General features: G+C 46.5%; 1 protein-coding gene across 1 annotated transcript in view; it reads right to left on the minus strand.

Annotated features, from left to right (window-relative positions):
- Window positions 1-371: 371 nt before the first annotated feature.
- The window catches only part of SHB (SH2 domain containing adaptor protein B), a 160,649-nt gene continuing 140,165 nt past the window's right edge, over window positions 372-20,855 (minus strand). Inside the window, exon 6 of the mRNA XM_082204990.1 lies at window positions 372-2,561. Within this exon, the coding sequence (XP_082061116.1) occupies window positions 2,378-2,561 (184 nt within the window). The 3' untranslated portion in view covers window positions 372-2,377. The remainder of the gene's footprint in view (window positions 2,562-20,855) is intronic.

Below are 20,855 nucleotides of genomic sequence, written 5' to 3' on the forward strand. Positions count from 1 at the left end.
TATAGGCTGGACTCTATGCCATAGCCAGGACCACCGGCACTTTTGCTCCTGGCAAGGTATACTGCAACATCCTCGTCTAGCACCCGGGTCACAAGTTGGCTACAGATGATTAATGCAACAGTGAGCATCTCTGAATCAACTGTAAAGGACTAGGGCACATGCTATGAAGGGAGGAGGGACTGTAAAGAAGATAAAAAAAGGAAAACTGGTTGTTTTTATGCTTTTTTTAAAAAAAATGGATTATTTTACTCCATTTAGGGAGAAAGCCCCACAATATTTGTAAAAAAACCCAAACGACAACAGACAGACACTTGGCATGCACAGTTAGTTTGAACATTTCCATTTAGATTATCAGCAGCTGATTCCACAGACACTTTTACAGAGGTTTATTTTTTTGTCCTCAAAACAGGTAAAAACAGAACCTTGGAATTAATACCAGCTTGGAAACTGGTCCATACGGGGCTAAAATGAACTAGCCAACAAGAGACACCATTTATATGACTTCTCTTTTCACATTTGTACAGTACAGCGAAGCAGTATTTTACATAAGTGTAGAATTAATGAGTATTCCATTAACACTTTCAAACCAGCACAAAAATGAAGGGAAGTTGTATGCTTGAAAGACAGTCCAGTTGTGTGGTTTTTTTATATAAAAAAACGGGCCAATTTCGCATCCATGTTGAAAGTCTGAAAAGAGAGAAAACAGCAAATCTGACTCTCAACTTGGATCTCCAATGGAGAAATGCACAGTGCTATGGGAAGGGTTAAAGACGTGGACCAGCCTCAAGGTTTGTTGCAAAGCCCATATTATTGGAGCAATGTGGACACAGGGAAACATGGGGCTGGGAGCTGAAGATGGCAGCCCAGCCCAGTGTTGAGTTTCAGTTCAATTACCCCATGACCCAACCCCAATGTGTGGTGCACATTCACCCCCTCTGATCTGCTTCACTGGCTGCTGTTGCCGTGAAAGCACACACCCTTGGGATCTCAGGGTAAGCAACACTGATGTCAGAAAGGTAGAGGGAAGGATCTGACCAGGGGCTGCTGCTTTGTGCTGTGGCCCTGGCCTTTTCTTGTTAAGTTCTGCTCTTAAGTTACAGCTAACCAGTCTTCCTGTTCAACAGGCACAGAGAATATACTGGATGGGGATGAGGAAGGGACCTAGGCTTTAAAGATGAGGTAGAAAGCCAACTGCACTTGCACGGTGAAGGACAAGAGCTTATCCAATTACGAAGGCAGAAGAGGAGCAGTAACAACAAGACACATTTTGCGCGTGGGCATAACAGGATAGCTCCAGTTGTACGACCGCGAGTAGGAAAACAGCCCCGATTTATATTACGCTACATGATGTACTTGCACATCTCAGCCGGAGAAACAGAATCATGTTCTTCATGTGCTTTCTCCCACACCACTCCTGAGATGGAAGAGAATCCAGCTTGTTGGATATCTAGATGGAAGGCTACTTAGGTGCCATCATCAAGGAAGCTTGCTCTGCAGAAGCCCTTTTGGGCCCGAAATCTGGTTGTGTAAACATCAACTCCCTCCGTAATGACCCCACCCTCCCCGGAAACCACTGAACCACCACAGCTCACATTGTACGTACACAACAGAAAACAGAACTCACTGCCTTTAATCTAGAAATCAGCACAGAAAACCCTTAGAGCTTTATTATTGTACCAAAAAAAAGGGGAAGGGGGATAAAAATATATATATATTAAACCACTATTTTAGTACATACCCTATTCATAAATAACTGAACTTTTTGTTTGTTTGTTTCCGTTTCGCTGTCGCAAAATTACTCATGGAGATTTTCAGATCACATCATCATTGTAACAAAACAAAATGAAAGCGAGGCTCTCGCATGTTGAATTAAACTGTGCAGAAAAAACGACGACACAAATTTGGGGTTGGGTGCATAATAAACAGTTCTCAGGCCTTGAGGGTTTGAGGAAGGCCAACGGGCCGTTTCTCGCTCAGCCTTCCCGCCACAAAAGTTTGTGTCTGTTTTGCAAGTTTTGCTTTGATACGTGGAATATTCTGCGCACACGGGCGAGAAGATGTCAAGCTTGCTGATCTCAGGAAAGCTTGAAGGCCATTCTTTGGATTTGGCAACTTTTCCATTGACGTGGGAGAGGGTATTCCTGCATTTCTTTCAAGCGGCTGAACGCCATTTCTTTCTCATATAAATAGAAACCAATATTTCCACACAGGACATGCAAAGTAGTGCAATGATTACTATACAACAGCCCGCTACTGGGAAGGCAGGACTGGACATCTGTCCCAAGAAGCATCGCTGTAGACGGCGCAGGAGCACATTTGCTGCTGCACCCCTCATCTCCAATCCACAGGAAGGAGGAACACGGGCCAGAGCGCAAAATTATAAGGTCCGGACAGCGACAGGGTAAAGGAGCGACAAATGTTCGGCTCCTTTTATTGGGAGTTTTTTTGCCGTGTAATAGTGGATCACTTCCGGAACACTGTCAAACGGGGGGCTGTTCTGGCCCAAAATGTATTTCTCTTTGGTTTTCGCCAGCTTCATGTGCATAAACCCTTGGTTGCTCCTGCGGAAAGGAAGAAAACAAGAAAAAGATTCAGCATGTCAAATCTCTCTCTCTCTCTCTCTCTGAGCCAGTTTTAGAGAACTCTTAACCAAATTCATGCGCCTGCTCGACTGTAACAAAACCTTTCCGTGGTTTATAAGAAACAGCAAAATTATCAATTAAATCAGTTAAGAACAAGTAAATGACAAAACAGTTAAAATGATTTGTAAACCACAAATAGATTAAAACACATCAACGTGTCTGGATAGCCTTGCCTAAACAGAAATATCTGAAGCAGCTCCTGAAAGGGGGACAGCGAAGTTTCCTGGCGGGATGTCAAATTCAAGCGCGGAAAATGCAGTTTCGCAGAAAAGTGGCTCTGACAATATGAGCCTTGCACCAGATTAATTAACCAGCCAACCAATCCGGATGCAAAGGCAAGGTGGGTGGACTGTTTTAAACCCCCACAGGGATCCGCACTGAGAGTAATGGGAATAAGTTTCAGGCTGACTGAAATGAGCTGTAGCTGTTATGGAATGCTTATGGACATTCTAACTGAGAAGACGAGGACACGGGTGGAGCTGTGAGTTAAACCACAGAGCCTAGGACTTGCCGATCGGAAGGTCGGCAGTTCGATTCCCCGTGACGGGGTGAGCTCCCATTGCTCGGTCCCTGCTCCTGCCAACCTAGCAGTTCGAAAGCACGTCAAAGTGCAAGTACAGTGGTGCCCCGCAAGATGAATGCCTCGCAAGACGAAAAACTCGCTAGACGAAAGAGTTTTCAATTTTTTGAGTCGTTCCGCAAGACGAATTTCCCTATGGGCTTGCTTCGCAAGACGAAACGTCTTGCGAGTTCTTGCGAGTTTGTTTCCTTTTTCTTAAAGCCGCTAAGCCGTTAATAGCCACTAAGCCGCTAATAGCCGCTAAGCCGCTAATAGCCATGCTTCGCAAGACGAAAAAACCGCAAGACAAAGAAACTTGCGGAATGGATTAATTTCGTCTTGCGAGGCACCACTGTAGATAAATAGGTACCGCTCTGGCGGGAAGGTAAACGGCGTTTCCGTGCGCTGCTCTGGTTCGCCAGAAGTGGCTTAGTCATGCCAGCCACATGACCCGGAAGCTGTATGCCGGCTCCCTCGGCCAATAAAGTGAGATGAGCGCCACAACCCCAGAGTCATCCACGACTGGACCTAATGGTCAGGGGTCCCTTTAACTTTAACTGAGAAGAAGTCTACTGTCAGCACACAAGGGCTGGAGATAACAGGAGATGAGGCTATGTGTCTTTTGTAGGCATTGATGTGAGACAAAAAGGAGCAAGGACGGTTGCAGTACTGGTCAACCACTAGCATTGTGTGTGCGCGAGTGACATATAATGGCAGTGGCATTATACCCAGTCACACAAACTAATGGAGAAGCAAAGATCACCTGTGTTGAAGCAATGATTCTTCAACATCAACTTCGTTGGACTGGTCATGTTGTGCGGATGCCTGATTATCGTCCTCCAAAGCAACTACTCTATTCTGAACTTAAAAATGGAAAGCATAATGCTGGTGGTCAACAAAAGAGGTTTAAAGACTGTCTCAAGGCAAATCTAAAAAGATGTAGTATAAACACCGACGACTGGGAAACACTGGCCTTCAAGCGCTCCAGTTGGAGAACAGCCTTTACCAAAGGTGTCATGGGCTTTGAAGACACTCAAACTCAGGACGCAAGGGAGAAACATGCTAAGAGGAAGGCACGTTTGGCAAATCCACATCGTGATCAACTCCCACCTGGAAACGTAAGTCCCCACTGTGGAAGGATGTGTGGATCCAGAATTGGCCTCCACAGTCACCTACGGACACACTGTAGGACCGTATTCATGGAAGACAATCTTACTCGGCTACGAGGGATTGCCAAAGAAGAAAATACCTAATCACACAAACTAATGCGAGTCTACAAATGTATACACCTACAGTTAAAATGACAGTGATCCAACTCAACTAGTGACATTATAAGCCAGTCCTACTAGCCACTGGCTCCATGACTTCTGCATTCGGCTAGTGGAAATTGTTTGTAAGTCTGAGAAGGCCATTGTACATCAAATGCCTGATCCCTCTGTAGGAAAACAAATCATGCTTTAAGTATTATGCCTAAAGACGGCTTTTGACAGCCCCCATCCCATTCAAAGCACAAAAATCCGAAATATAAAAAAATCTGATGAGAACCCTGGCTGTGTAATTGAAAAGGATCTTCCCATTTTGTGTCAATGGGGCAAAGATATAGCAGTGAGTCATGCATTCCATTCTGCACCTGAAGAGTACGCAGAGATGCAATTTTAAGTTGAGAATAGTTCCTTTATCCCCTCTGAAATTGCCAAAGAATTTTATTTTTTAAAAAGTGAATGTTTCCTGTGAAAAAGCTGAAGGAAATTTCAGGCTCACATTATTCAGATATTCAGGCAATTTTGCGATGAAATGACCCTTCTCTGTAGAGCAGAAATCACTGCAGGCATTGTAATTATAGCTCTGGCAAGCTTAAAAAATCTTGATTTAAATTTCAATTCTTTACAAGAATGAATCTCTTTTGAAACATAATTGCTCTCTAAACGATTTCCTTTAAGCCAAGGGTGACATCTCTAAATACATTATTATGAGCGGATATATTGTTCTGTGCTTTCAGTTCATTATGTTTTCCCCCCTCTGCTAGTAAATGCTTTAAGAGTCTGCCACTAAATTAATGGGATTGCAGAAATAGGTGCATATTAATTCAAGGCTAGAGTGGAGGGCAGTCTGTTTAGATGCCTTTTCAGGCTTAATGCAAGAACGGGATTTACTGGTGGGAATTTCTTGTCAAGTCTGCAGTTTTACTGATTGCATAAGGGGTCGCTAAAAAAAGATTTGTGAGTTTGGTTTGCGATTCAAGGGACTATCAAAGACATGCTGCAAATTGCTAGCCAACCAGTAAAAATGCATGAGGGTTAATAACTATAGTGGATTTATTTGCAGGACTGATTTTTGAGAGGGAACAACTGAAAATCCTCACATAAGCCTCTATAAAAGCAAGTTTAATGTCTTGCAAGGGCTCAAAGCTCCACTGGGGGGGGGGAGTTGTGATTTTTGTTTCTTATTGTATTGATGAAAATGACATTGAATGGTCTGGAGGAGGATCCAAGGAGAAAAGCTTGCTTAACACTCAACGCGCAGGATAGGATTACTAAGGGCAGAACATTACAGAGACATGGGGCTGCCACAGAAAATGACACTCCCAGACCAAGCTATCCCACACCCTTCTTCAGGAGTCTTTCATTGCCATCAGAGTCTGCATCTCCTTGCCATATTATAGTGGGGGTGGAGAAATGAATGCCCTGATGTCACATCACAGGAGAAGTGCTAGTACCGTATTTTTCACCCCATAAGACGCACCTGACCATAAGGCGCACCTAGTTTTTAGAGGGGGAATGCAAGGGGGGAAAAATTACCGTATTTTTCGCTCTATAACACGCAACAGACCATAACACGCAAGTAGTTTTTAGAGGAGGAAAACAAGAAAAAAAATATTCTAAACGAAATAGTGGATATATGATTTTTGTGGTTCATGCTGTGGCCACAGACATGTGATCTGACAGTGAGTTTGGAGTAGCCCAATGCAAAAATCCTGAGGATCCATGTGGATCCATGCTTTGTAACCACGGAGGAGGGAAGGAAGGGGAACCATGGATCCTCTGCTCACGACTGCAGCAGATCTCCCCTGCCACCCGCAGGCATTCGCTCCATAACACGCACAGACATTTCCCCTTACTTTCTAGGAGGAAAAAAGTGAGTGTTATGGTGCAAAAAATACAGTATTTAAAGGGAGCGCTGAGCAGAGCCTATATGCACCCCAGGATCTGCTCAGCGCTCCCTTTCACGAGCTGTGTGGAGCATGTGTGCGGCACTTGCAGGCCTTTCCCCGAGGAGAGAGAAGCCCCCAAAAGCCACACAAACACTCTGCACGGCTCTTTAAAGGGAGTGCGGCTCTCCCTGGCTTTTGCGGGGGGGGGGGAGTGACAGAGCATGCAGCTTATGGGATAGCTGCGCGCAGCCTCTCCCGCGCAAGGGGAGCCTTCATCCCCTGCCCGGGAGAAGCTGCGCACGGCTAAGGCTCCCCCAAGAGCCGCGCTCCCTTTAAAGAGTGTGCGGAGCGTGTGTGCGGCTCTTGGGGGCTTTTCCCTGAGGAGGGAGAAGGGCTGCCCCTCCTCGGGGAAATGCCCCCAAGAGCCACACACACGCTCCACGTGGCTCTTTAAAGGGAGCGCTGAGCAGAGCCTCCCACCTGCATTCGCTGCATAAGATGCACACACATTTCCCCTTACCTTTTAAGAGGGGGGAAGTGCGTCTTATAGAGCGAAAAATACGGTAGATGCTAAAGGGAGACATAAGAACTCAACATAAGAGATGCAGTTTTCACCAGCCATCCCAGCAGCATCACTGCAGCATGCAGGAATCCAACAGAGTGTGACAGGCATTGAAATGACACTCCCTTGAGTTCCCTCTCAGGCCCTTCACTTCCATCTTCATCTCTGCACAAAGAGGCAAAAACTACTATACAGTGGAACCCTGGTTCTCAAACGCCTTGGTACTCAAAGAACTTGGAACCCAAGTAGTGCAAACTTTTTTCAGAAGCCGAACGTGCTCCGTTTTGAATGTTACGCTTCCGATTTGAGTACTACATTTCCGTTTTGAGTGTTGTGCCGAGTTCTGTCTGTTTTTGCTATTTATTTTGTTTTTGCGGCTCTTTGTTTTTGTGACTGTGTGGAACCCAGTTCAGCTGCTGTGTGACTGCAGTACATTGTTTATTGCTTTCATTTTATGGATCAATAGTCTCGTTAGATAGTAAAATTCATGTTAAATTTTAGGGGTTGTTTTTAAAAGTCTGGAACGGATTAATCCATTTTGCATTACTTTCTATGGGAAAGCGCGCCTTGGTTTTGGATCGCTTTGGTTTTGGAACAGACTTCCGGAACGGATTAAGTCTGAGAACCCAAGGTACCACTGTATGCATCCCCCATACATTCCCTTTGATTTTGCTGCTTGACATTTTTTCACTACACAAGGAGGGGAAAGCGTGAGATTGGAAGCTTTCCAAAATCAGCAGCCTGACTCCCTGCACTGCAGACTCCGACCCAGCACCCTTATCGCAGAAGTGAAACACACTTTGCTGTGCTTCTCCACATGTTGTGTTTTTATTTCTTTCTTTCTAATAACGACAGAAATTCAGTTCTAGGACTTGTCCCCGGCAGATTGCCACCCAACCTGCAGGCCTGCCACTCCAATTGCTGTGTCCCTCTCTGCTTTGCAGAAAGAGCCTATCAGCTGGGAGTCATGTGCCACAGACGGATCTTTAACTGTGAAGCTTCCATCTCCAGAGACAATTGCTCCTCTGCCCTGCTACTCTGGCAACAACTCCACTTTGTTTTCGTGGTCCCAGTACCCAGCCCGTCCATCCGCTGTAGCCAGCCAGGCAAAGTTTACAATCTTAAGGAGCAACATCAAAAGGCAGAGACACTTTTGTTCGGCTACATCACGCTAAACCACTTGAACTTTACAACAACTGGATCCTTCCACAAAAGCAGTGGGTGTGCACAGCCTGTGTTTTAAAGAGATATGCCGAAAGGCAAAAAGCATAGTTAATGATTGACCCAGCAAAGATTAACGGGAAATATCTGGGCGGGTAACTAAATGCTCTGCTAAACTGGAAGACAGCTTTTTGGCCACCAATGACCAGCACAGGTTGATGTGGGCCAGCAGGCTAGCAAAGACTTTTGTAGGCTACTAAAGGTCCGTATAGTTAAAGCTATGGTTTTCCCAGTAGTGATGTATGGAAGTGAGAGCTGGACCATCAAGATGGCTGATCGCCGAAGAATTGATGCTTTTGAATTATGGTGCTTGAGGAGACTCTGGAGAGTCCCATGGACTGCAAGAAGATCAAACCTATCCATTCTGAAGGAAATCAGCCCTGAGTGCTCACTGGAAGGAAAGATCCTGAGGCTGAGGCTCCAATACTTTGGCCACCTCATGAGAAGAGAAGACTCCCTGGAAAAGACCCTGATGTTGGGAAAGATGGAGGGCACAAGGAGAAGGGGACGACAGAGGATGAGATGATTGGACAATGTTCTCGAAGCTACCAGCATGAGTTTGACCAAACTGCGGGAGGCAGTGGAAGACAGGAGTGCCTGGCGTGCTCTGGTCCATGGGGTCACAAAGAGTCAGACATGACTAAATGACTAAACAACAACAACTTTTGTAGCCTTGCTTGCCTGGCTGAATTAAAGCACAGCCGTTCTCCGGTAAGAGCAGGCTTGAAGAATGAAGTCAGGGTGAGCTATGTACCGTATTTTTTGCACCATAACACTCACTTTTTTCCTCCTAAAAAGTAAGGGGAAATGTCTGTGCGTGTTATGGAGGGAATGCCTATGGGTGGCATGCCTACGGATTTTCCTCCTCTAAAAACTACGTGCGTGTTATGGTCGGGTGCGTGTTATAGAGCGAAAAATATGGTACTTCCCAAATGAACCAGAGCAGTAGCTTAATGATTAACCGGCTGAAAGCACCTATTTGATGCAAGAGCTATAATGGAGATGTATGTGGGAGAATGCTGGCAGAAAGGAAGTCAAACCTGGCATCCTTGGGGGAGGAAACAAGCTATGTGATGAGATAAGGGCAGAATTGCACAAGGTCTTGGGGGAAGAAAGAGAATGACTAAATAAACTTATGAAATCTCCCCTTGTTTTGGTAATTAAGAGGGAGTCTGACTAATAACTGGCGAAGGATGGATGCGATCTCGTAAATTCCATTGCCATGCACTCAGTGACTCTGGAAATTCCTTTTAAGACGACGGCAGGGCAGGAACTCTGTGATCTTCTGAAATGGTTCTAAGTTCTCAGCCCTGGCCTTCACGTACATAGCAGGTTAGACTGTAAAACTGTTCCTGGACAGTTCACCTTACAAATGAGGAACTGTGTGCTTGAATGCTCTCTGCACCAAATTCCTTGCACGTAGAAAACCAGTGTGTCGGGGTGAAGGGTTCTATCCTAGTCTGCTTCCTGAGGTGCTACTTTTCAATGCACAAAGAATGTACATTGGAATATGGGAGTCATTTTGGACTCACAGCTGTCCATGGAGGCACAGGTCAAATCTGTGTCCAGGGCAGCTGTTTACCAGCTCCATCTGGTACGTAGACTGAGACCCTACCTGCCTGCAGACTGTCTCGCCAGAGTGGTGCATGCTCTAGTTATCTCCCGCTTGGACTACTGCAATGCGCTCTACGTGGGGCTACCTTTGAAGGTGACCCGGAAACTACAACTAATCCAGAATGTGGCAGCTAGACTGGTGACCGGGAGCGGCTGCTGAGACCATATAACACCGGTCTTGAAAGACCTACATTGGCTCCCAGTACGTTTCTGAGCACAATTCAAAGTGTTGGTGCTGACCTTTAAAGCCCTAAATGGCCTCGGTTCAGTATATCTGAAGGAGCATCTCCACCCCCATCGTTCTACCCGGACACTGAGATCCAGCATTGAGGGCCTTCTGGCGGTTCCCTCACTGCGAGAAGCCAAGTTACAGGGAACCAGGCAGAGGGCCTTCTCAGTAGTGGCGCCTTCCTTGTGGAACACCCTCCCACCAGATGTTAAAGAGAACAACTACCAGACTTTTAGAAGACATCTGAAGGCAGCCCTGTTTAGGGGAGCTTTTAATGTTTGATGTATTACAGTATTTTAATATTTTTTTTGTCAGCCGCCCAGAGTGGCTGGGGTATAAATAAATAAATTATTATTATTATTATTATTATTATTATTATTATTATTATTATTCAGGCTTGAAATTTCCCGCCTACACTCTAAAGTAATACAGTCCAGAAAAAGTTTTATTACATTATGAGCAGCAGTGTAGACTGAACCATAGTTATGCAATCATGAGAGACGGTACCTTTCAGTGGTCAGGGTATCAAGCTTGATAAGGTTGTGTCCCCTAACAAATGTTATGTTTGCTCGATAAGAAATTTATGTCCTTGGCAGTTAATCTCCTGTCCTTGGCAGTCAATCTCCAAGAGGCATTTGACATAGCCAAGGGATCATGTGATGAAATCCACCATGTGACTTAGGCCAAAGCTACCCATGTGAGGGCAGAGGAGCCAGAATACAGATAATCATATTTGGAATTGGCAGGACGAGACATAGGTGAGCAGAGAGGCTTGAAGTGGGGCACAACCAGGAGGTGTTGGTGCCTAATTTAAAAGGCACTTACACTGCAGAGAGTTTTCCCACAATCTGTCTTTGTTAACCCCAGAAGCCCAGAAAAATAAAGCTTTCTATAGCCTAGTTCGGGGGTCGGCAACCTGCGGCTCCAGAGCCGCATGCGGCTCTTTAAAGCCTTTGCTGCGGCTCCGGGGCGGTGGCGAGGGGAGGAGGCGAGGGGCGGAGGTGAGGGGAGGAGGCGAGTGGCGGAGGCAAGGAGCGGAGGCATAGGCGCAGACTCCATGGGGCCTGAGGGGGCCCGAGCCCCCTCAAAAAATTGTTTGGGGGGGCTCCGCCCCCCAATAATCTCGGGCGCCCCTCCAGCATCAATCCCCACGCCCGCGCCGCCAGCCCCTGACGGGCGCCCCCTCCCCGGCTTGCCAGCTCCGCGCGCGTTCCGCCTCGCCTGCCAGCTCGGCTCCCTCCTTCCCTCGTGCAGCTTGTTTTGAAATTCCCCTTCCAGCTCCGCCACGGCTCGCCTGCTCCCTCCGCCCTCGCCGCCGCCTCCTCCTCCCCCAGTCCCCTCCCCTCGGCTGTCCCCGGCACAGGCTGCCTCACGTACGCGGCTGCAGGCAGCCCCCGGAATGGAGTCCCCGCGCGCGGAAGGGAGTGGCGGGCGCGCAAAAGGAGAGAAAGCCGCCGGCGCGCGGAAGGGGCCGGTGGGTGGATGGATGGACCGGCGGGCGGCGGAGTCACCTGGCTGGAGGGAGGTGGCGCGCAGCGGAGCTTCCAGGAGCGGCGGCAAGTTACCTGCGCGTCGCCAAGGGTGCACCTGCCTGGCCGCCAGCTGGAGGCTGAGGGCCGCGCTATCTAGACTTTTGGCTTTTGGTCTGCAGAAAATGCACCCACACCCAACAGGGGGTGAGAAAGGCCTAAATAGCTTTTTATTATCACTATATGTATGGTTCACTGGGGCCCTAGTTAATTTTCTTTGGCATTTTGTGGCATTGATTATGCAGTTGCGGTTGCGTGGAATTCCACGTGGAGTTAGTTGCCTGAAGCCCCTTTTTAAACTTAAGCAGGGGAAAGTTAGGTGAAAGTTTGGTGAATTGCTGCCAAGGAGTGTGGTGGAGTCTCCTCCTTTGGAGGTCTTTAAGCAGAGGCTTGACAACCATATCTCAGGAGTGCTCTGATGGTGTTTCCTGCTTGGCAGGGGGTTGGACTCGATGGCCCTTGTGGTCTCTTCCACATATGTATGTGAGCAGGTCTTCTCCAACATGAACTATATTAAAAACAAACACCGATCATGCCTCACAGATGACACCTTGCAAGCCTGTGTGAAAATGAAGGTGACGTCTTACAGCCCTGATGTGCAGACACTGAGCACTGAGGTTCAGGAGCAAAAGTCCCATTAACCTGGTTACCTGGTTGTAAATTAAATATTTCAATTAGCTATTAATTTGTCCTTTTTTCTTGAGATTGACAGCTGACTGCACGATCCTGTATATATAGCATTAAGGCAAGAAACAATATATGCAGTGTTATATTTGTTTTAAATGTTGCAATGTTTTTGCGGCTCCCAGTTGTTGTTGTTTTTTCGGAAACGGGTCCAAGTGGCTCTTTTTGTCTTAAAGGTTGCAGACCCCTGGCCTAGTTAAAGGGTTTCTCAGCACCATGTATCCGTAAAATTGGTCAGCGAATCCAATGGCAGTCAAGAGATCTTTGTGGTGATTGCTTGCCACTAGGCCTAAGAACAGAAGGCATAGTCTTCAACCTGCCTTACAAACCGCTCGGAACTACTCATAAAAAGTAGGCTCTGATTCCGTCAAGAAGATAGCCAAGATCCAAATAGTATGGGAACCAGCCCTACTAGAAAAATTAACCAATAAACTGAAACTGACACGGGGACAAATAGAAGAAGACACCTTCACCCCGGTATGGCTCCCCTTTATCACATACACAGCCCAACAAGACAACAGCAAAAATCCACCAACAGCATACAAATCAATATGGCTAACCTGATCCAAAACACCCACCCACCCCACTCACACACGAAAAGAAAGACTATCACCTCGCTCACCACCAAAGGAACACAAACGAACAACAAAGAACCTGCATAAGCCATATATATATATATATATATATATCGTTCCAGTAACAAGAAGCCGAAAGCACCAGCCTGAAGATGACGAGTGAGACCTCGTCGAAACGTCGCACAGACACCCCGACTCTTACACGGGAAGACACCCGAAGACACCAAAACCTGCATTCCTGTACCCGTGAAAATCTACGAAAGCAAATATATATATATATATATATACATGATGCTTGGAAGTGTCAGCTATCATATGAGAATCCCTTCACTCGGAAAGCTTGCCTTTTTGGGGGAAAGGGACTGTGCTGACGTGAAAAAACAGCTCTGTCCATGAGTGTTGATCTGCAATTAGATGTCTCGCACAGTCAAACTATCGGACGACCGTAGCAAATGGCCAAGGCGCAGTGAGAGTTGTATAATATATTAGGAGCTGTTGCCAGAGTCTTTCACTGGAAAGGAGGCTGAGAAGTGGTATCCCCCAAGTGCTACCTTTTATAAGCCAAAAGCTCCTAAGAGCTTTGGGGTTAGCCCATAACTGCCACCCACTTTCCCCTTTGCAATCCCCGGGCGCATGTGATTGGCTAACAGCAATGTCAAACCGGTGTGTCAATGAGGCCCTGCAGGATGGAGTAATGGGGAACACAACTCCAGGCAAGGCTTTTGATAAGAGCGCAGTGTGCATGTGTGTCATTCCTGGTTCCTTTGATACCCCATCCAGAAGGAACAAGCCACAATTAGAGGGTCTCCTGAGCAAAGGAACCTGCCCAATTAACACTGCCAAACTGCACAATGAGGAACAAAGCTGTTCCTACCTTTGGGGGGGGGAAATACAATACTGTCCCACCAAAACAAGAAGAAAATTGATCATCTAGAGGATTATCAAACATTCACTGTTTGACAGACACCCCCTCCTCTTAATGGGAACCACCCCCTTCCTAATAATAAAGGCATTTAATAATACATCACACATCTTTGCAGCTGCCGGGGCATATTGCCTACAGCAGTGTGTTGCTTCCCTAAGACCTCTTACTTTCAGTTGTAATTGCTTAATGCATTTTTCATGAAGAGCACAGGGTAATAGTTATGTTAAATTGCCTCCTTTTTCATGATAAAATGACTTTAAAACACTTGCATGTAACATTTATGCAATTGCAGGCAGTGCAAGTGCCCAGTGATTATGACCCTATTACTTGGAATCCCCGTGCATTGTGTCAGGTTCACTTCATCTTGAAGAAGAAAGGGAGGATTGTCACTCCCAATCAGAACAAAACTGATTTTTCCTCTACCGAGCTGTATTTCTGAAGCAGCTCCTGCTCAACTTCATCATGCCCAGAGACTGCTTTTGACCACCTCAATTTGGCACCCACTGAAATCACAGGCTCTTTGCTTGGAATCGTCAATGGCAGTGGACCGGGTATCCTAAGCACTGATTGCTTAAGACCACAGCTAATCCTGCTGGGTTCAAATGGAAGCAAAAGGCACCGGAAGCGCCCCCCCCCCAACAGCAAGGTGTCTTGTGGAACCAAACACAGTTATTTCCTCGATTACGGTCCGCTTCAGAAACTGAACAGGAATGTTCATGCATGTTTCTCGGACCATCACCCTGTTGCTTTTGTAGAAATCAACGTCCTTCCCCGGACAGACACGGGAGTTACTGGCAGCTTTTGTGACTGCAAAGGGAAGATGCTTCATGGGATGATAGATAAGGAAATGCTGCCCAAACCAGCAAGCCTCTAGAACAGCCTTTCTCAAAATGTGGGCCCCCAGATGTTGTTGAACTACAACTCCCATCACCCCTAGCTAGCAAGGCCAGAGCTTGGGGATGATGGGAGTTGTAGTCCAACAACATCTGGGGACCCACAGATTGAAAACTGCTACTCTAGAAAATCTCTCCTCTCACTCTTCTTGTGGCTTTTAGTCAGTTCTGCAGGTGTCATTTACCTTCCTATACTCTGTATCACCAGCACCAAGTTTGGGGGGGACACGAGGGGCCAAGGCTCCCTCCAAATTTTCAATGAAGGGGCCGGGGCCCCTAAAGCTCTGTGGGGCCATGCACACATGGCACAGAGCATCCACACAACACGTTTGTCATGGCCTGCTGTGTGTGCAAGTGATGTCAGCAGGCCATGGGCCTGCTGACACTGTGTGCACACCACGCGGATGTGAGGACATCATGCATGCACACTGCAGGGCCTGGATGCACAACGTGGTATGTCATGTGGCCCTGGGACCCCTCAATCATGGGAGCAAAGCAGAGCGGCAGCTCTGTATTATTGGCTACCTCAGGTGGGGCAGGAAAACCACTTGGGCAAGTCTAGTATGAGAGGGGTGAGAACTGTGTATGGGTTTTTGTTGTTGCAGTCTGGTGTCTCTGAAAAATTTTACACATCATTTGGGAAGACAGGCAAACTAATGCCAGTGTACTGGAAGAAGCAAAGATCACCAGTGTCGAAGCAAGGATTCTTCAACATCAACTTCGTTGGACTGGTCATGTTGTGCGGATGCCTGATCATTGTCTTCCAAAGCAACTACTGTATTCCGAACTTAAAAATGGAATGCGTAATGCTGGTGGGCAACAAAAGAGGTTTAAAGAACTCTCTCGAGGCAAATCTAAAAAAAAGTGTAGTATAAACACCGACAATTGGGAAACACTGGCCTGCAAGGGCTTGAATTGGAGAACTCAGGATGAAAGGGAGAAACGTGCTAAGAGGAAGGCACATTTGGCAAACCCTCACTGTGATCAACTCCTGCCCAGAAACCTATGTCCCCAACTGTGGAAGGACATGTGGATCCAGAATTGGCCTCCACAGTCACTTATGGACTCACTGCTAAGACTGTGTTCATGGAAGACAATCTTATTTGGCTACGAGTGATCACCAAAGGAGAAAAGAAGAAGGAGGAGGAGGAGGAGACTGATTGTCAAAGAAGAAGAAGTCCCACCCTAAGTGTGAGGTCCTGGAAGACCCTGGTTCAAATTCCACCTCCACTATAAACTCCCAAAGGTGACCTCTCAGTAGCTCACTATTTGCTATGGAGGACAATTATATTACTCTACCTTTCAGGACTGTTTTAAAGTTTACGGAGATCATGTATGTGATGCACCCTGAAAGCCTGAAATGTGCTGCTCAAGAGACTATTAGTAGCTGGTAGTAAGTACTGCTGTGGGGGACACCCTTCTTTCTGTCAATAAATTGTCTGGGTAGACTGTCAGTTCTGATCTGTTAAAAACAGCCTGTCTTCTCCAGCAATCCTGACACGGGCCTTGGAACATCTCACACTGCCAAGTCTAAAATGTAGGACCAAAATGCCATGACGGTGAGAACTGATTTCCGTGGCCTGCTTGGTCTTGCTGTTATTCCACGATGACGCCCACTGCTGCATTTGGAACACGGTCAAATGATGGATTTCTGTCTTGAGAAAAGAATGAGGGAAATCAGGAGGCTATCCTAACTCATTCTCACCCTGTCTTTCTTTCTCTGTTGAAAAAAGACTGACATCTCTATTTGCCCAATCCATTTACTTCCTGGAATTTACAGCTCTCTTCTTGTTTGGTAACGTGCCGCTCTCAGCTGGAGAATGCAGCTGATTTGCCCAATGAAACAGACTCCAGTTAAGTAAATGGCAACATTTTCTTTCTTTCTTTTAAAAAAGAGAGATCAATTAAATGTGAGTTTTTTTCTCAAAACAGGGTGGAAGAACAAGGAGGATTAAGCTTTCAACAGTCAGTTTTGACAGCTAAGTCAGAACTGAAATTTATTTGCCAGATTTTGTAGAACTTATCAGAAAGACCAAAGGTAGTGGCCGCCACTCACATGCGCAGGTTTGTACACGTCCAAATGTTCTGCATTCCAGATGCTGCATTAACTGTCTGCAAAAGATGATGCCCAGCCAAACTGAATCCATGTGCTTCCCTTTCAGCCGACTCCCAAGTTCATTTAAAACTGTTGCTTGTGTTTCACTGGCTTGAGCAAGCGAAGTGAACATGTCCTGGGCGAGGAAGACCAACAAGCTACCTGTTTCAATGTGTAACATAAAGGTTCCTTCCTTCAAATTGAATGTCTGCTTATATGAGCAAAGTCCCCCTTGTGTCGTTAGCTTTATGAAAGTAGGAAAGCAAAGAGAAAATGTCCACAGAAACCCTTCGTTGCAACATAGGAGTTGATGGGCATGGGCCTACATGAAATATGTTGAACGGCAATGAAAACTGGGAACCTTGCCAGGGGGAAAGTCCCAGGCTTGTACCTGAGCATTTATACCTTACAAAGACATCCTTACAAAGCCATTTTCTGGCTGCATCACTTTCAGAACGTAAGCAGAGGAAAGTCAAGTCAGAAGCAGCCCTCCTGATGATCTCCTCCTAATTGTAGCACCCACAACTGGAAGAGGTAGCAATTCAGCTGATGAAGCTATCCTTGTAAGAAGGTGAATGAGAAATAATTATGGTGGTTTTTTTGGGGGGGGTTTAAAATCTATGCAAGTGCATGATGGTTCGATTCTGCTGCCTGGAGTGCTCAGCTCGTTGATCTGGGGTTGGGTTGGGGGGCGCGAGGTTCTTTCCAAGAGCCAAACGTGCAGCAATATTTCATTCTATATCTGACAGCTACTATTTTTGCCGAGCAATTAACACAGTGCCTCTCCTCTGGCTCCGGTTGACATCATGCAGCTCTGTAGCATCACCCCCAACAAGTCAGGAAGCTAAAGCACTAGTGTCAGCTGCTTTTAGTAAGAAAGGGTTTTCCTTTTTTTAATCAGCTGCTTTGAAAAGAGGGACAAAAGATGGAGAAACCTGGTGGACAGTATCAAATGACAGGGCTGCCGGCAGAAAGCCAGCTTGCAGACAGCAGGGGCCCCTGTCACTTCTGCTTAAATGCTAGGTGGACTCAGAATACGGTTTTAAACAAAAGCCCTTCTGATGCGATATTTATTTGCAGAGAGGCGAGGCACACTCGTCTTGAAGTTCTCTGGTCTTTCAGGCCTTGTTATGATTTCATTGTCCTCCAAGCCCCAGTGGAGGGAAAGGAGAGTCTGACTCACAGAACCACAGAATTTCAGAGCTGGAAGGGACTCTGTGGACAATCTAGTCCAATCCCCTGCAATACAGGAATATGCAGCTCTCCCATACAGGGATCGAACCTGCAACCTTGGCATTATCAGCGCCATGCACTAGCCAGCTGAGCTATCCATATCATATTTCTTACCTTTCTTACCATCTCATATTTCTTACCATCTTGAGACAGCTTGCTGAACCAATAAGTCAGCCTCACATTCCGTTCACAGAAGCCTGGAACTGGAATGTGTTACAATGTAGGATTTTTAAGAGCAGCCCTGCAGAATCAGACCAAAGCTCCCATCTAATCCAGTATTCTGAGAGGTCAGCCCCTAAGCCTTCCCCAGCAGAAAGACTACGCTCAGTTTCTTGCTTCTAATTGATGCTGCAGACCAGCCAAGTGTCCCTATTTTCCAGGGACGTCCCTGATTAAGAGAAGCCGTCCTGGTTGCTGATTTGATCCAGAATGTCCCACTTAGGATGTCCCTATTTTCATTGAAGAAACGTTGGAGGGTATGGAGTTATCTGGCCCCCAAGCTGTCTGGAAGAAATCCTGTACAATCAAACCTCAGTTCCCAAATGCCTCCGGTATCGTACATTTGACTCCCGAATGCCGAAAACCTGGAAGTAAATGCTCCATTTTTAAAAATGTTTTTCGGAACCTGAATGTCCCACGCAGCTTCCACTCAGTGCAAGAAGCTCTTGCAATCAATCGAAAGCCGCGCCTTGGTTGTCGAACTTTTTGGAAGTCAAATGGTCTTCTAGAACAGATTACACGTTCGCCAACAGAGGTTTGACTATATAGGGAAGTTTTTTTAAATGCTTTATTATGTTTTCATATATGCTGGAAGCTGCCCAGAGTGGCTGGGGCAACCCAGTCAGATGTGTGGAGTATAAACAGTAAAATTATCATTATGGAATGGAACATCCCTATTTTCATTGGAGAAATGTTGGAGGGCATGATGCTGTTTTTGAAAACGGAGAGGGGAAAGGGCGGCAAAGACACACATTAGGATGTAAGACTTATGCTTAGACGTCCTTGCAACCTTGCGGGTGGCGCTGTGGTCTAAACCACTGAGCCTAGGGCTTGCCAATCAGAAGGTTGGCGGTTCGAATCCTCGTGACAGGCAGAGCTCCCGTTGCTCGGTCCCTGCTCCTGCCAACCTAGCAGTTCGAAAGCACAAAGTGCAAGTAGATAAATAGGTACCACTCCGGCAGGAAGGTAAAAGGCGTTTCTGTGCGCTGCTCTGGTTTCGCCAGAAGCGGCTCAGTCATGCTGGCCACATGACCCGGAAAAACTGTCTGCGGACAAACGTCGGCTCCCTCGGCCAGTAAAGCGAGATGAGCGCCGCAACCCCAGAGTCGTTTGTGACTGGATTTCATTGTCAGGGCTCCCTTTACCTTTTACCTTGATTGGTTCTTGAGTTACCAGAAACAGAGAAGGAGCACCCCCACCACCAACAACATGGCCAGTTTGCACAGTTCTCTTCACTGCTGCTGAAGGATCAATCTCTCTCTCTTTCGAGACTTTCCCTAACACGATGAATACATCAAACAAGATAAATTCTGCATGAAGCTGGAGGTCAGAGCAGCTTTCGCAACATGGTTTAAACACAGCTGAGCTGCAGCTTTTTCTAAGCCTGTGGGACAGAAGTTCCTTACAGCAGCAAAGCAATATGCATTTGTTGGAGAACACACTTCTGAGCAATGCGTGGCCCCTTTCAAGTTTCTTATGGATATCTAAATTGCGGTTTGGGTGAGAGGAGAAGCTCCTGGACTGTACAGCAAAGAGCTTGTTCAAATTGCACTGCAGCAGGCGAATCTTTGCTGGACAGAAGAAACTCCACGTTGGTCAATATTTCACGAGGCCAAGCAGTTTAGCTGTTGGAATACCTCCTTTTTATCTGGAGAAAGGGATCTTCCTGGACCTTGGCCAGAGCTACTGTCCTTGCATTTCTACAAAGTGAAGAAATGCAGTCCCCAACTGATCTGCAATTTTCATGGACTGCTTTACGCTGGTGCAGACACTGCATCTAAGGGCAGAATACTCTCAACACGTTTTTGTTTTTTTTTTAAAAAATGGTATAAACAGATTTGAAAAAGGGTTGGGGGGTGAGTGTAGTGGGCATCTTTTAAAAGGACAGTGGGAAAGTCCCAATTGCTTCTTCTTCTTAGAATCATAGAATCATAGAGTTGGAATAGACCACAAGGGCCCTCAAGTCCAACCCCCTGCCAAGCAGGAAACACCATCAGAGCACTCCTGGCATATGGTTGTCAAGCCTCTGCTTAAAGACCTCCAAAGGAGGAGACTCCACCACACTCCTTGGCAGCAAATTCCACTGTCGAACAGCTCTTACTGTCAGGAAGTTCTTCCTAATGTTTAGGTGGAATCTTCTTTCTTGTAGTTTGAATCCATTGCTCCGTGTCCGCTTCTCTGGAGCAGCAGAAAACAACCTTTCTCCCTCCTCTATATGACATCCTTTTATATATTTGAACATGGCTATCATATCACCCCTTAACCTCCTCTTCTCCAGGCTAAACATGCCCAGCTCCCTTAGCCGTTCCTCATCAGGCATCGTTTCCAGGCCTTTGACCATTTTGGTTGCCCTCCTCTGGACACGTTCCAGTTTGTCAGTGTCCTTCTTGAACTGTGGTGCCCAGAACTGGACACAGTACTCCAGGTGAGGTCTGACCAGAGCAGAATACGATTGTAGAGTTGGCAGGGCCCGCAAGAGTCATCTAGTCCATCTTTCTCTTCCTCCTCCTCTATCAGACTGATGCTCAAAGCTCATCACATAAACTAGTTCCCTGTCTTCAGGGGTTTCTGCAAACTTTGCTTTGCCAATGCATCAGCTGTTGGAAGGGAGGTCAAATCCATTCAGTGGATTTATTTACTCTCTTGAATGGACCTCCATTTCATTTGTGCTCTGCATACTGATCTCTTGCATTATGCGGCCTTTTGGCCACTCTTTATGAAAAG

The sequence above is a fragment of the Podarcis vaucheri genome (genome assembly GCF_965113315.1).
Source record: "Podarcis vaucheri genome assembly, chromosome: 17".
NCBI lineage: Eukaryota > Metazoa > Chordata > Lepidosauria > Squamata > Lacertidae > Podarcis > Podarcis vaucheri.